This window comes from Ranitomeya imitator, chromosome 6, assembly GCF_032444005.1.
Source record: "Ranitomeya imitator isolate aRanImi1 chromosome 6, aRanImi1.pri, whole genome shotgun sequence".
Taxonomy (NCBI): domain Eukaryota; kingdom Metazoa; phylum Chordata; class Amphibia; order Anura; family Dendrobatidae; genus Ranitomeya; species Ranitomeya imitator.
The window spans coordinates 78,578,876-78,593,941 of NC_091287.1; the positions used below are offsets into that span (position 1 = coordinate 78,578,876).

At 43.7% G+C, this 15,066-nt stretch overlaps 1 protein-coding gene across 1 annotated transcript in view; it reads right to left on the minus strand.

The window, feature by feature from the left end:
- Positions 1-15,066, minus strand: part of DNAH11 (dynein axonemal heavy chain 11) — a 380,134-nt gene that overhangs the window by 58,691 nt on the left and 306,377 nt on the right. The window contains exons 64-65 of the mRNA XM_069729806.1: positions 1,426-1,599; positions 784-1,019 (exon numbers count right to left, since the gene is read on the minus strand). Of these exons, the coding sequence (XP_069585907.1) occupies positions 784-1,019; positions 1,426-1,599 (410 nt within the window). The remainder of the gene's footprint in view (positions 1-783; positions 1,020-1,425; positions 1,600-15,066) is intronic.

Sequence of the window (15,066 nt, forward strand, 5' to 3'; positions counted from 1 at the left end):
TGGTCTCCAGTGTATAAGAAAGACATAGCTGAACTGGAGCGGGTGCAGAGAAGAGCGACCAAGGTTATTAGAGGACTGGGGCGTCTGCAATACCAAGATAAGTTATTACACTTGGGGCTATTTAGTTTGGAAAAATGAAGGCTAAGGGGTGATCTTATGTTAATGTATAAATATATGAGGGGACAGTACAAAGACCTTTGTGATGATGTTTTTAATCATAGACCTGAGACAGGGACAAGGGGGCATCCTCTACGTCTGGAGGAAAGAAGGATTAAGCATAATAACAGATGTGGATTCTTTACTGTAAGAGCAGTGAGACTATGGAACTCTCTGCCGTATGATGTTGTAATGAGTGATTCATTACTTATATTTAAGAGGGGACTGGATGCCTTTCTTGAAAAGTATAATGTTACAGGGTATATATACTAGATTCCTTGTTAGGGTGTTGATCCAGGGAACTAGTCTGATTGCCGTATGCGGAGTCGGGAAGGAATTTTTTTCCCCAAAGTGGAGCTTACTCTTTGCCACATGTTTTTTTTTTTTTGCCTTCCTCTGGATCAACATGTTAGGGCATGGTAGGTTAGGCTATGGGTTGAACTAGATGGACTTAAAGTCTTCCTTCAACCTTAATAACTATGTTACTATGTAAGTTAGTAATCTGTGCAAATCGCAGGTATGTCTTGTACAAACATCAGATCAGATACCTTCAATGCATCTTCAAAATAAATGTATTTTTCTAAAAATAAGAAGACTGTACCATTATATTTCTTGTTACACACATACCCTTTCTGTCCTAAATTGATAACTTTTAAGGCAGCTCCATATTTATTCTTAATCCATTTGATGCCCTGTTGCTGTGGATCTATCATAAGAGGCCATCGCTCGCAGTTTATTAAGGTGGTGGCATTTTCTGTTGACATTCTGTCTCCAGGCAAACCTTCATTATTCCAGGCTGCTACCGTAGCATCATCAGTCAGCATGGCAATTGGATCCAGACTTTCAGATATTGGAATCGCAACCTGAATGAAAAAAATTATAGTTCAGTAAATATCTTTCTCTGTAAAAAAAATATGCAACATATCTATTTAAAAAATTAAGGGACATTATCTGTACATTACTCTGCAGTAAGCAGATCAGAATTATGTTTGACTAGTTAGGCTTCCCACTCCATGCTAAAAATTGGGAAAATGAAAAGGCAGACATCTAATTGCATATAATGTGCATACTATATTCACTTTGTTACAGGTGCTGCAGATCAGAAGGGGTCTGTGCTGTTTGACCGCCACGATCCATTCAAAAACTAGTCTGAAACGCACTGCTCATCAGCCAGAAATGCTCAGCACCTGCATGAGCGCACGCAAAGAACCTTGTAGAGCACACGGAGAAAAAGTACACCAGGAATGGTAAATATTCATATTATTTTACCCTTTGAGACTTGAGAAAAGGAAGCCACATTTGTTCCATAAGTTCTTGACGATAGCGTTTCGTAAAAGACCCCACATATGATATAAATGCAGCAGTTAACAAGACATCACCACATAATGTCTTCTCCTGAGCTTCAAAATTTTTAATGGACTCACTCCAACGAACATTTTCAGACTGTGGAAAAAATAATTGGATTATGAGGCACTGCTTGCTCTCAGAGTATTAATATGTAACAACAATATACAATTCTGATTTCATCATCATCATTTTATAATAAAAACTAAAGCTGGTTATACATAGTCTATGTGTTCCAGCTGAAAACAACGCACAACTCTGCACAAATGACAGAGCATGCGTAGAAAAATTTTCCACATAATTCAAGATCCCAGGTACCTTCAGCTGCAACACATCTAATTCGGTATACTTAATTACAGTTATATGAAAAAGTTTGGGCACCCCTATTAATCTTAAGCTTAATGTTTTCTAAAAATTGTTTTTTTTTTTTGCAACAGCTATTTCAGTTTCATATATCTAATAATTGTTGGACACAGTAATGTTTCTGCCTTGAAATGAGGTTTATTGTACTAACAGAAAATGTGCAATCTGCATTCAAACAAAATTTGACAGGTTATTATACAACAAACACCATACCTATATGTAGGTGAAAATGAGGCATAGGCACATATATAAAACCAATTTACTTTATTGAAACATGTATATACAATCAAGACAAGGACAAACAATAAAAGATAGACTGATGGTCAGCAGAATAAATACATCAATGTACAATCAGATAGGGCTATACAAAAGGCACTGCATACTACCCATGTATAGGGACAGGTGCATGATGACCCAGGATAGTCTATAAAGGCACTCTATGTCTAAAATCATGCAGTAGGAGCTATTATATATAAAGGGAAAAAGTCATAACGCTCACAGAGGCATATATAGATATACTGCCTAAAATATAAGGCTATCAATCCTCAAAAATAATATTCCCACCAATAGTCCAAAAATAGCTGCAAAGAGGAACGCCTAACAGGCCAAAATAGTATACCAGTGCCCGGTCAGCATGGTGATATTCACTGCAGACCAGACCCCCAAATAAAGATACAAATAACAGCAAGATTGAGGAAGCCACAAGGCGAAACGGCGCTGTCGGGGTCCCTGGTGGTCACACAGGATTTAGTACATCATTATGTAAGTCACTATCTTGCTGTTATTTGTATCTTTATTTGGGGGTCTGGTCTGCAGTGAATATCACCATGCTGACCGGGCACTGGTATACTATTTTGGCCTGTTAGGCGTTCCTCTTTGCAGCTATTTTTGGACTATTGGTGGGAATATTATTTTTGAGGATTGATAGCCTTATATTTTAGGCAGTATATCTATATATGCCTCTGTGAGCGTTATGACTTTTTCCCTTTATATATAATAGCTCCTACTGCATGATTTTAGACATAGAGTGCCTTTATAGACTATCCTGGGTCATCATGCACCTGTCCCTATACATGGGTAGTATGCAGTGCCTTTTGTATAGCCCTATCTGATTGTACATTGATGTATTTATTCTGCTGACCATCAGTCTATCTTTTATTGTTTGTCCTTGTCTTGATTGTATATACATGTTTCAATAAAGTAAATTGGTTTTATATATGTGCCTATGCCTCATTTTCACCTACATATAGGTATGGTGTTTGTTGTATAATAACGTTTTTGGAGGTGGCTAGTCCACTGGTGGATTTTTGGTTATGCTTAAAATTTGACAGGTGCATAAGTATGGGCACCCCACCAGAAAAGTGACATTAATATTTAGTAGATCCTCCTTTTGAAAAAATAACAGTCTCTAGTCGCTTCCTGTAGCTTTTAATGAGTTTCTGGATCCTGGATGAAGGTATTTTTGACCATTCCTCTTTACAAAACAATTCCAGTTCAGTTAAGTTTGATGGTCGCCGAGCATGGACAGCCCTCTTCAAATGATCCCACAGATGTTCAATGATATTCAGGTCTGGGGACTGGGATGACCATTCCAGAACAGTGTAATTGTTCCTCTGCATGAATTCCTGAGTAGATTTGGAGCGGTGTTTTGGATCATTGTCTTGCTGAAAGATCCATCCCCTGCGTAACTTCAACTTTGTCACTGATTCATGAACATTATTGTCAAGAATCTGCTGATACTGAGAGGAATCCATGTGTCCCTCAACTTTAACAAGATTCCCGATGCCGGCATTGGCCACACAGCCCCAAAGCATGATGGAACCTCCACCAAATTTTACCGTGGGTAGCAAGTGTATTTCTTGGAATGCTGTGTTTTTTGGCCGCCATGCATAACGCCTTTCTGTATGACCAAACAACTCAATCTTGGTTTCATCAGTCCACAGGACCTTCTTCCAAAAAGAAATTGGCTTCTCCAAATGTGCTTTTGCATACCTCAGCCGACTCGGTTTGTGGCGTGCTTGCAGAAACGGCTTCTTTCACATCACTCTCCCATACAGCTTCTCCTTGTGCAAAGTGCGTTGTATAGTTGACCGATGCACAGTGACACCATCTGCAGCAAGTTGATGCTGCAGCTCTCTGGAGGTGGTCTGAGGATTGTCCTTGACTGATCTCACCATTCTTCTTCTCTGCCTTTCTGATGTTTTTCTTGGCCTGCCACTTCTGGCCTTAACAAGAACTGTACCTGTGTTCTTCCATTTCCTTACTATGTTCCGCACAGTGGAAATTGACAGGTTAAATCTCTGAGACAGCTATTTGTATCCTTCCCCTGAACAACTATGCTGAATAATCTTTGTTTTCAGATCATTAGACAGTTGTTTTGAGGAGCCCATGATGCCACTCTTCAGAGGAGATTCAAATAGGAGAACAACTTGCAAGTGGACACTTTAAGTAGCTTTTCTCATGATTGCATACACCTGGCTATGAAGTTCAAAGCTCAATGAGGTTAGAAAACCAAAAAAAGTGCTTTAGTAAGTCAGTAAAAAATAGGTAGGAGTATTTAAAACAAGAAAATGATAAGGGTGCCCATACTTATGCACCTGTCAAATTTTGTTTGAATGCAGATTGCACATTTTCTGTTAGTACAATAAACCTCATTTCAAGGCAGAAATATTACTGTGTCCAACAGTTATTAGATATATGAAACTGAAATAGCTGTTGCAAAATTTTTTTTTTTTATAAAACATTAAGCTTAAGATTAATAGGGGTGCCCAAACTTTTTCATATAACTGTATTTGTACTAAATGTCCAACTGGGGGTCTGTATGTTGGGGAGACAGGGCAAAAACTGAGAACAAGGATAAATTCTCACCGCCATACAATAAAAGAAAAAAGAATGGATCTACCTGTGGTCAAACAATTATATGCCTGATCATAGCACCATGGACCTGAAATTACTTGTATTGAAAGGTAGCTTCAAATCTAAGAGAGACCGGAGAATCTGGGAGAATAAACTTATGACGACCTTTGTGCAGGAATGAATGTGTTGCATGGATTTATGTCTTTATACATCAATTAAGGAATTTGCACTTCAGACCATGTGGGGTCATCATAAAAAAACCAGACCCCAACCAGAGGACAACAAAACATTCACTCCTAATCTAGGAACATTCCAATATTTATGGACACAACTGTTTATCACTTATCACTCTCCCATAACGACAGTTCTGTGCTGTGTATAAATATGTGAGCCTTCAGAATTTGCTTTAGTCTATGCCTGATGAAGAGACCTGTTTAGTCACGGAAGCTTGCAATTTGTTACCATCTTTTCAGATAGCCATTAAAAGGTATCAACCACTGACTACTCTCAATTCTAAATATTTTTCCACATAATTCAGTAACTAATCTCTGGCATATCTCTGAACTGATGAAAACATAAAATCTACAAACAGAAAATAAAAATAGATGAGAAAAAAATGTATCTCTCATTTTTACTTAATAAAACACTTTTACTATACACAATCAATGCTGCAACACTTCTCGCAGTGTCAAACAGTTACGCTCACGCTCAGACTGGTTGGCACGGGCGTGCGGGGGTGTGGCCCCACTGGACCACAGACCAGACTTCCCTGGAAGGGGCGTAACTAAGTAGCTTCCTTGGTATTCGCTGGAGCCTCTGACGGTGAGGTCAGACTTGTGCGGCAGGAAGCTACCAGGTGCTACTCCAGGGTGGTGTCTGGCTGTGGCTGCTGATCCCACTGGAGAATGGAACATAGACAGGCAAGCGGGCACAGCTGGGACACAGGCAGGCAGACGGGTACAACAGAGACACTGGCAGGAAGGTGGGCACGGCTGGCTCTCTGGTAGGCAGGCAGATACGGCTGGCTCTCTGGCAGGACAGGCGGACAAGGCTGGTACACTGGAAGAATCGGTAAGGACCGGTTTGCAGGCAGGTATGTAAACAGGTAAGAACCTGTTCAGACAGGAGGACTTAAGAATAGGTAGAGAAAGACCGCAAGAACGGATGCAGAGGGAAAGCACAAGAGCTAGAGCCAAGAACAGAGACGCAGGAGGCGGAGCCAGGAGGAGCCAAGTGCAGAAACGTAGGAGGTGGAGCCAATTGCAGAAATGTAGGAGGCAGAGCCAAGAGCAGGAGGCGGAGCCACCTGCAGAAACGCAGGAGGCAGAGCCAAGCGCAGGAGCCACGTGCAGAAACGCAGGAGGCGAAGCCAAGAGCAGGAGGCGGAGCCAAATGCAGAAACGCAGGAGGCAGAGCCAAGAGCAGGAGGTGGAGCCACGTGCAGAAATGCAAGAGACATAGAACCACAGTGAGCGGAGCCAGGTAGAACCGCAAGGAGCGGAGCCGCAGAGCGAGAGCTGAGTGGAGCCGCAGAGCAAAGCCACGGAGTGCAGAGCAAGGTCAGAGTGCAGAGCAAAGCTACAGAGAGCAGAGCTGAGAGCAAAGCCACAGAGTGCAGAGCTGACAGCAGAGCAAGGCACAGAGTGCAGAGCTGAGAGCAAAGCCACAGAGTGCAGAGCTGAGAGCAGAGCAAGCCACAGAGTGCAGAGCTGAGAGCAAAGCCACAGAGTGCAGAGCTGAGAGCAGAGCAAGGCACAGAGTGCAGAGCTGAGAGCAAAGCCACAGAGTGCAGAGCTGAGAGCAGTGCAAGGCACAGAGAACACACAGCAGGGAAAAGAAACCAAGGCAGGGATATAAATGGACACAGGAACAGGCCTAGGCTAAGACAAAGTCAGGAACAGGACAAGGCACAGAGACATGGACACAAGCCAGGGCACAACACCCCTCTGGGTGGCTACACAAGGACACAGATCAGGGTACAACGCCCCCCTGGGTGGCTACACAGGACACAGACCAGGATACAATACCCCCCTGGGTGGCAGACACAAAAGTAACAGAGACAGGGCCTGGCACCTCAGCAGCTAAGAACTGACTGAGGGTGTAAGTTGCACAGGCCCCCACCAATGGGTGGGGATGTCTTAAATACAGGAAGCCTCATGGCGATTGGCCGCGGACACTTTAGCAAGGTGCACACAGTCCACAGGAGTTGCCGGCACCGCCCCCCTATGCACACAGACAGAGCATGCACAGAGAAAACAGCAGACATGAGGCACACAGCATGGAGCTGGCAGCAGAGAGAAGTCACAACAAGGCCCAGAGAAGTGAGTAAGTTGAGTGTAATGCAGGTGGGGGATGGGAGACCATGCAGTGATGCCAGCAGGGTTGTTACATGCAGATTTCACCCTGCATTGTATTTCGCAAAGCGTTGTTACAAATTCCATGGTGCAGCATCACATCAACAGCTAGAGACAATATAATCTTTGTCTGCTGTGTGATTATCACTCCTTTATAGTCTCCTAAATAACTAATATAATATAGGCATACATTCAGGAGACTGAACTTTGATCTCCTACATAATCATATGACAGGAGATGTATAATCATCATTATTAACTGTGATAGGCGTTTCTCTTTTCGCCCTCTTCCAGGGGAGAAAGTGTGTTGTACAATCTGTACAGTTTAATGTACAGGACCTCTTTTATGAATTTTCAGATAGAAAGGAACCTTTTAATAGTGATAAGCGAGCACTAAAATGCTTGGATGCTTGTTACTCAAACCGAGCAATTCCTATTGATCGAATGCTCATTTTGAGTAATGAGTATAATGGGAGTCAATGGGAAATCAGAGAATTTTTCAGACAGACCCTACAAAGACTTCTGGAGGTGGTCAAATGTTGAAATGGATGGAAAAAGTGCATAATGGAAGGAGAACTGTTGTGAATTCTGTGGCTGAATTCACTCCTGTGGTCACAAGTGGTACTGCAGCTTCTGAGCTTCCTCCCTCAGGTGTTCTGGTGAGCTCGTTAACTGCTTCATTACTTAACTCCGCCTGATGCTGCTATCCTTGCTCCTTGTCAATGTTTCAGTGTTGGATCTGAGCTTCTCCTGATTGTTCCTGTGACCTGCTGCTCTGTATAGCTAAGTGCCTTTTGCTTTTTGTTGCTTTTTTTCTGTCCAGCTTGTCTTTTGTTTTGCTGGAAGCTCTGAGACGCAAAGGGTGTACCGCCGTGCCGTTAGTTCGGCACGGTGGGGTTTTTTTTGCCCCCTTTGCGTGGTTTTGCTTTAGGGTTTTTTGTAGACTGCAAAGTTCGCTTTACTGTCCTCGCTCTGTCCTAGAATATCGGGCCCCACTTTGCTGAATCTATTTCATCCCTACGTTTTGTCTTTTCATCTTACTCACAGTCATTATATGTGGGGGGCTGCCTTTTCCTTTGGGGAATTTCTCTGGGGCAAGTCAGGCCTATTTTTCTATCTTTAGGCTAGCTAGTTTCTTAGGCTGTGCCGAGTTGCCTAGGTAGTTGTTAGGCGCAATCCACAGCCGCTTTTAGTTGTGTTTAGGATAGGATCAGGTGTGCAGTCTACAGAGTTTCCACGTCTCAGAGCTCGTTCTTGTATTTTTGGGTATTTGTCAGATCACTGTGTGCGCTCTGATCGCTAAGCACACTGTGTTTCTGGATTGCCTTCATAACACCTGTCATTAGCAAACATAACAGTACAAGGAGCCAAACTAATGATTCTCAATAGAGGGAAAGAAAAAGTTCTGACATCATTTTTTTTTTTTTCTGCTCTGTGTTCACTTTTTTTTTCCCCTAGACATTTGGGTGATTCTGGACACAGGTGTGGACATGGATATTCAGGGTCTGTGCTCTTCAATGGATAATCTCGTTATAAATGTACAAAAAATTCAAGATACTATTGATCAGAAATCTATGTTAGAACCAAGAATTCCTATTCCTGATTTGTTTTTTGGAGATAGAACTAAGTTTCTAAGTTTCAAAAATAATTGTAAGCTATTTCTGGCCTTGAAACCTCATTCTTCTGGTAATCCTATTCAACAGGTTTTGATTATTATTTCTTTTTTGCGCGGCGACCCTCAAGACTGGGCATTTTCTCTTGCGCCAGGAGACCCTGCATTGAGTAGTGTCGATGCGTTTTTCCTGGCGCTCGGATTGCTGTACGATGAGCCTAATTCAGTGGATCAGGCTGAGAAAAATTTGCTGGCTTTGTGCCAGGGTCAGGATGATATAGAAGTATATTGTCAGAAATTTAGGAAATGGTCAGTACTCACTCAGTGGAATGAATCTGCGCTGGCAGCTTTGTTCAGAAAGGGTCTCTCTGAGGCTCTTAAGGATGTCATGGTGGGATTTCCTATGCCTGCTGGTTTGAATGAGTCTTTGTCTTTGGCCATTCAGATCGGTCGACGCTTGCGCGAGCGTAAATCTGTGCACCATTTGGCGGTACTGCCTGAGGTTAAACCTGAGCCTATGCAGTGCGATAGGACTATGACTAGAGTTGAACGGCAGGAATACAGACGTCTGAATGGTCTGTGTTTCTACTGTGGTGATTCCACTCATGCTATTTCTGATTGTCCTAAGCGCACTAAGCGGTCCGCTAGGTCTGCCGTCATTGGTACTGTACAGTCCAAATTCCTTCTGTCCATTACCTTGATATGCTCTTTGTCGTCGTTTTCTGTCATGGCGTTTGTGGATTCGGGCGCTGCCCTGAATCTGATGGATTTGGATTATGCTAAACGTTGTGGGTTTTTCTTGGAGCCTTTGCGGTGTCCTATTCCATTGAGAGGAATTGATGCTACACCTTTGGCCAAGAATAAACCTCAATACTGGGCCCAGCTGACCATGTGCATGGCTCCTGCACATCAGGAAGTTATTCGCTTTCTGGTGTTGCATAATCTGCATGATGTGGTCGTGTTGGGGTTGCCATGGCTACAAACCCATAATCCAGTATTGGATTGGAATTCCATGTCGGTATCCAGCTGGGGTTGTCAGGGGGTACATGGTGATGTTCCATTTTTGTCGATTTCGTCATCCACCCCTTCTGAGGTCCCAGAGTTCTTGTCTGATTATCAGGATGTATTTGAAGAGCCCAAGTCCGATGCTCTACCTCCGCATAGGGATTGTGATTGTGCTATCAATTTGATTCCTGGTAGTAAATTCACTAAAGGTCGATTATTTAATTTATCCGTGCCAGAACACGCCGCTATGCGCAGTTATGTGAAGGAATCCCTGGAGAAGGGACATATTCGCCCATCGTCATCACCACTGGGAGCAGGGTTCTTCTTTGTAGCCAAGAAGGATGGTTCACTGAGACCGTGTATTGATTACCGCCTTCTTAATAAGATCACTGTTAAATTTCAGTATCCCTTGCCATTGTTATCTGACTTGTTTGCTCGGATTAAGGGGGCTAGTTGGTTCACTAAGATAGATCTTCGTGGTGCGTATAATCTGGTGAGAATCAGGCAAGGAGATGAATGGAAAACTGCATTCAATACGCCCGAGGGTCATTTTGAGTATCTAGTGATGCCGTTCGGACTTGCCAATGCTCCATCTGTGTTTCAGTCTTTTATGCATGACATCTTCCGTGAGTATCTGGATAAATTCCTGATTGTTTACTTGGATGACATTTTGATCTTCTCAGATGATTGGGAGTCTCATGTGAAGCAGGTCAGAATGGTTTTTCAGGTCCTGCGTGCTAACTCTTTGTTTGTGAAGGGATCAAAGTGTCTCTTCGGTGTGCAGAAAGTTTCATTTTTAGGGTTCATCTTTACCCCTTCTACTATCGAGATGGATCCAGTTAAGGTCCAAGCCATCCAGGATTGGATTCAGCCGACATCTCTGAAAAGTCTGCAAAAGTTCCTGGGCTTTGCTAATTTTTATCGTCGCTTCATCTGTAATTTTTCTAGCATTGCCAAACCATTGACCGATTTGACAAAGAAGGGTGCTGATTTGGTTAATTGGTCTTCTGCTGCTGTGGAAGCTTTTCAGGAGTTGAAGCGTCGTTTTTGTTCTGCCCCTGTGTTGTGTCAGCCAGATGTTTCTCTTCCGTTCCAGGTCGAGGTTGATGCTTCTGAGATTGGAGCAGGGGCGGTTTTGTCACAGAGAGGTTCTGATTGCTCAGTGATGAAACCATGTGCTTTCTTTTCCAGGAAGTTTTCGCCCGCTGAGCGTAATTATGATGTGGGCAATCGAGAGTTGCTGGCCATGAAGTGGGCATTCGAGGAGTGGCGTCATTGGCTTGAAGGAGCTAAGCATCGCGTGGTGGTATTGACTGATCATAAGAACTTGACTTATCTCGAGTCTGCCAAGCGCTTGAATCCTAGACAGGCCCGTTGGTCGTTATTTTTTGCCCGCTTCGACTTTGTGATTTCGTACCTTCTGGGCTCTAAAAATGTGAAGGCGGATGCTCTGTCTAGGAGTTTTGTGCCCGACTCTCCGGGTTTATCTGAGCCAGCGGGTATCCTCAAGGAAGGAGTCATTGTGTCTGCCATCTCCCCTGATTTGCGGCGGGTGCTGCAAAAATTTCAGGCGAATAAACCTGATCGTTGTCCAGCAGAGAAACTGTTCGTCCCTGATAGCGGACTAATAAACTTATCTCTGAACTTCATTGTTCGGTGTTGGCTGGTCATCCTGGAATCTTTGGTACCAGAGAGTTAGTGGCTAGATCCTTCTGGTGGCCATCTCTGTCACGGGATGTACGTACTTTTGTGCAGTCCTGTGGGATTTGTGCTAGGGCTAAGCCCTGCTGTTCTCGTGCCAGTGGGTTGCTTTTGCCCTTGCCGGTCCCAAAGAGGCCTTGGACACATATTTCGATGGATTTCATTTCTGACCTTCCCGTTTCTCAAAAGATGTCAGTCATTTGGGTGGTCTGTGATCGCTTTTCTAAAATGGTCCATCTGGTGCCCTTGGCTAAATTGCCTTCCTCCTCTGATTTGGTACCTTTGTTCTTTCAGCATGTGGTTCGGTTGCATGGCATTCCTGAGAATATTGTTTCTGACAGAGGTTCCCAGTTTGTTTCAAGGTTTTGGCGAGCCTTTTGTGGTAGGATGGGCATTGACCTATCCTTTTCCTCGGCTTTCCATCCTCAGACTAATGGCCAGACCGAACGAACCAATCAGACCTTGGAAACATATCTGAGATGTTTTGTTTCTGCAGACCAGGATGATTGGGTGTCCTTTTTGCCGTTGGCTGAGTTCGCCCTTAATAATCGGGCCAGCTTGGCTACCTTGGTTTCTCCATTTTTTTGCAATTCTGGGTTCCATCCTCGTTTCTCTTCAGGACAGGTTGAGTCTTCGGACTGTCCTGGTGTGGATTCTGTGGTGGATAGGTTGCAGCAGATCTGGACTCAGGTAGTGGACAATTTGATCTTGTCCCAGGAGAAAGCTCAACTTTTCGCTAATTGCAGACGCCGTGTGGGTCCCCGACTTCGTGTTGGGGATCTGGTTTGGTTATCTTCTCGTCATATTCCTATGAAGGTTTCCTCTCCTAAATTTAAACCTCGTTGTATTGGTCCGTATAGGATTTCTGAGGTTCTCAATCCTGTGTCTTTTCGTTTGACCCTCCCAGACTCCTTTTCCATACATAATGTATTCCATAGGTCGTTGTTGCGGAGATACGTGGCACCTATGGTTCCATCTGTTGAGCCTCCTGCCCCGGTTTTGGTGGAGGGGGAATTGGAGTATATTGTGGAGAAGATTTTGGATTCTCGTGTTTCTAGACGGAAACTCCAGTATCTGGTTAAATGGAAGGGTTATGCTCAGGAAGATAATTCCTGGGTTTTTGCCTCTGATGTTCATGCTTCCGATCTTGTTTGTGCCTTTCATGCGGCTCATCCTGGTCGGCCTGGGGGCTCTGGTGAGGGTTCGGTGACCCCTCCTCAAGGGGGGGGTACTGTTGTGAATTCTGTGGCTGAATTCACTCCTGTGGTCACAAGTGGTACTGCAGCTTCTGAGCTTCCTCCCTCAGGTGTTCTGGTGAGCTCGTTAACTGCTTCATTACTTAACTCCGCCTGATGCTGCTATCCTTGCTCCTTGTCAATGTTTCAGTGTTGGATCTGAGCTTCTCCTGATTGTTCCTGTGACCTGCTGCTCTGTATAGCTAAGTGCCTTTTGCTTTTTTGTTGCTTTTTTTCTGTCCAGCTTGTCTTTTGTTTTGCTGGAAGCTCTGAGACGCAAAGGGTGTACCGCCGTGCCGTTAGTTCGGCACGGTGGGGTTTTTTTTGCCCCCTTTGCGTGGTTTTGCTTTAGGGTTTTTTGTAGACTGCAAAGTTCGCTTTACTGTCCTCGCTCTGTCCTAGAATATCGGGCCCCACTTTGCTGAATCTATTTCATCCCTACGTTTTGTCTTTTCATCTTACTCACAGTCATTATATGTGGGGGGCTGCCTTTTCCTTTGGGGAATTTCTCTGGGGCAAGTCAGGCCTATTTTTCTATCTTCAGGCTAGCTAGTTTCTTAGGCTGTGCCGAGTTGCCTAGGTAGTTGTTAGGCGCAATCCACAGCCGCTTTTAGTTGTGTTTAGGATAGGATCAGGTGTGCAGTCTACAGAGTTTCCACGTCTCAGAGCTCGTTCTTGTATTTTTGGGTATTTGTCAGATCACTGTGTGCGCTCTGATCGCTAAGCACACTGTGTTTCTGGATTGCCTTCATAACACCTGTCATTAGCAAACATAACAGAGAACAGGATGAGGAAGACCCCTGGAATCATCCCTGACTCCCAGATTTCTGCTGTGAACAATGGTGTCATACTTTTACTGCACTTTAATGACTGACAAAAAAAACATTCAAAAGACAAGAAATTGGAGCTTACATGAAAAAAAAATGTTCAGAAACATTCTTTCTTGTATAATGACTTTTATATAAGGCAACATTTAAAAATAATTAAAAAAAACTATAAGTAAATCAAACATTTTTTTCTAAAAAATTGAAAATTTCAGTGTAATTTATGAAGGAAGCAAGAACTGACAAAAATGTGATGTAAGAGGGACTCAGATACACCCTCTATTAGACATAAAGTAGGGATTCATACACATTCTGTTCAAACTGTCATGTAGTGGTACTCCTAGACTCATAAAGGCTATGTACTAAGGGCAAAGCCTTCCAGAAATTACAAGCAGGGTCATTCATACACCCTTGAAGGCACCAACTGTAATACCTAATTCAAATATTTCATCCTATCAAAAACTGGAGATCTCTTAAGATAATAATCAACAAATCTTTATTGAACATGACAATAATTAGTTAAAACTTAAAAATTATAAGGTAGTACATGATTGAACAACACATGGTACATTTAGGTAAGAAGTGGTATCAATAATATCACAAAAATTCTTATCACATAATTGTTTTCATAAACGCAGTGCTGTTCCTTACATGCCTCATTCACAATAATAAACTGGTAGTTTGTTAATAGAGTAAAAAGCCTTTGTCTGTAAATAGTGAATCAAGAAATTGTGCCAAATACTATTCATGAGTATTGTAGCTACCAGGGGTGCAGAGGGTGCGGTCACCCTAGGCCCCACCCCCTTTTTAAACATTTTAATCTACCGTATTTCTAAATAAAGTACGTTAAACTGTGTACATGAATCATTGAATTCATGAAAATTTTTTGGAAGCTTTCTATTCTTTTAGTTCGGCCTGGGGACGAACTATGAACACGCTTCCTAGATGCCCGCTTGTGTCTGGAATGAGAGCGGCCCCTGCAGGCCAATGATTCCCCTGCTGTAGGGGAATTATCTTGGGCAGGCGGATTAGTGGTCCTGCTCCTGGATGGGTCCTGGAGGGACTGGATCACTTTAGTCAAGAAAGCCATAGATTGCGAGAGTGACAAAGCCCCCTCAGGGGGACTGGTCACCGTGGGCTCAGTCGCGGTGGGGGGCCCATTGGCGCAATTAGGATCACAAGCATGACAGAGCGGAGCAGTATGCCCGCTTGGTAGCGCAGCCCGACAGGAGGTGCAAGAAGTGAAAAACACTGTTTTAGAAGACTTTTTGGAGGTTTTAGGTAGGAACATGTTGAACCCTGTTAACCTCCAAAGGAGCTGCAGGGATGCTGCGGCTGAAAAAAATCAGCGGAGCACTTTGTGTGCGGCTGAAAATTAGCAGAGCACTTTATGTGCGTCTGTCTAAGTTGGCTATATGAAGGGGGGGACATGCGGTAGTGTGGCAGAGCACTTACCCAGGTCCTGTGCCAGTGTCTCAGCAGAGTGCCTGTTCCTGCGTCCTTTTGCAGCGTTAGGGAGGCAGAAGATGGCTGCTGAGATTAGAAGGGCGCCTCTCGCAGTGCACGAGAAGCGCCAGACCGGTGGGTGTGGCCTGTGGGTGTGACGCCGCTGTGGGC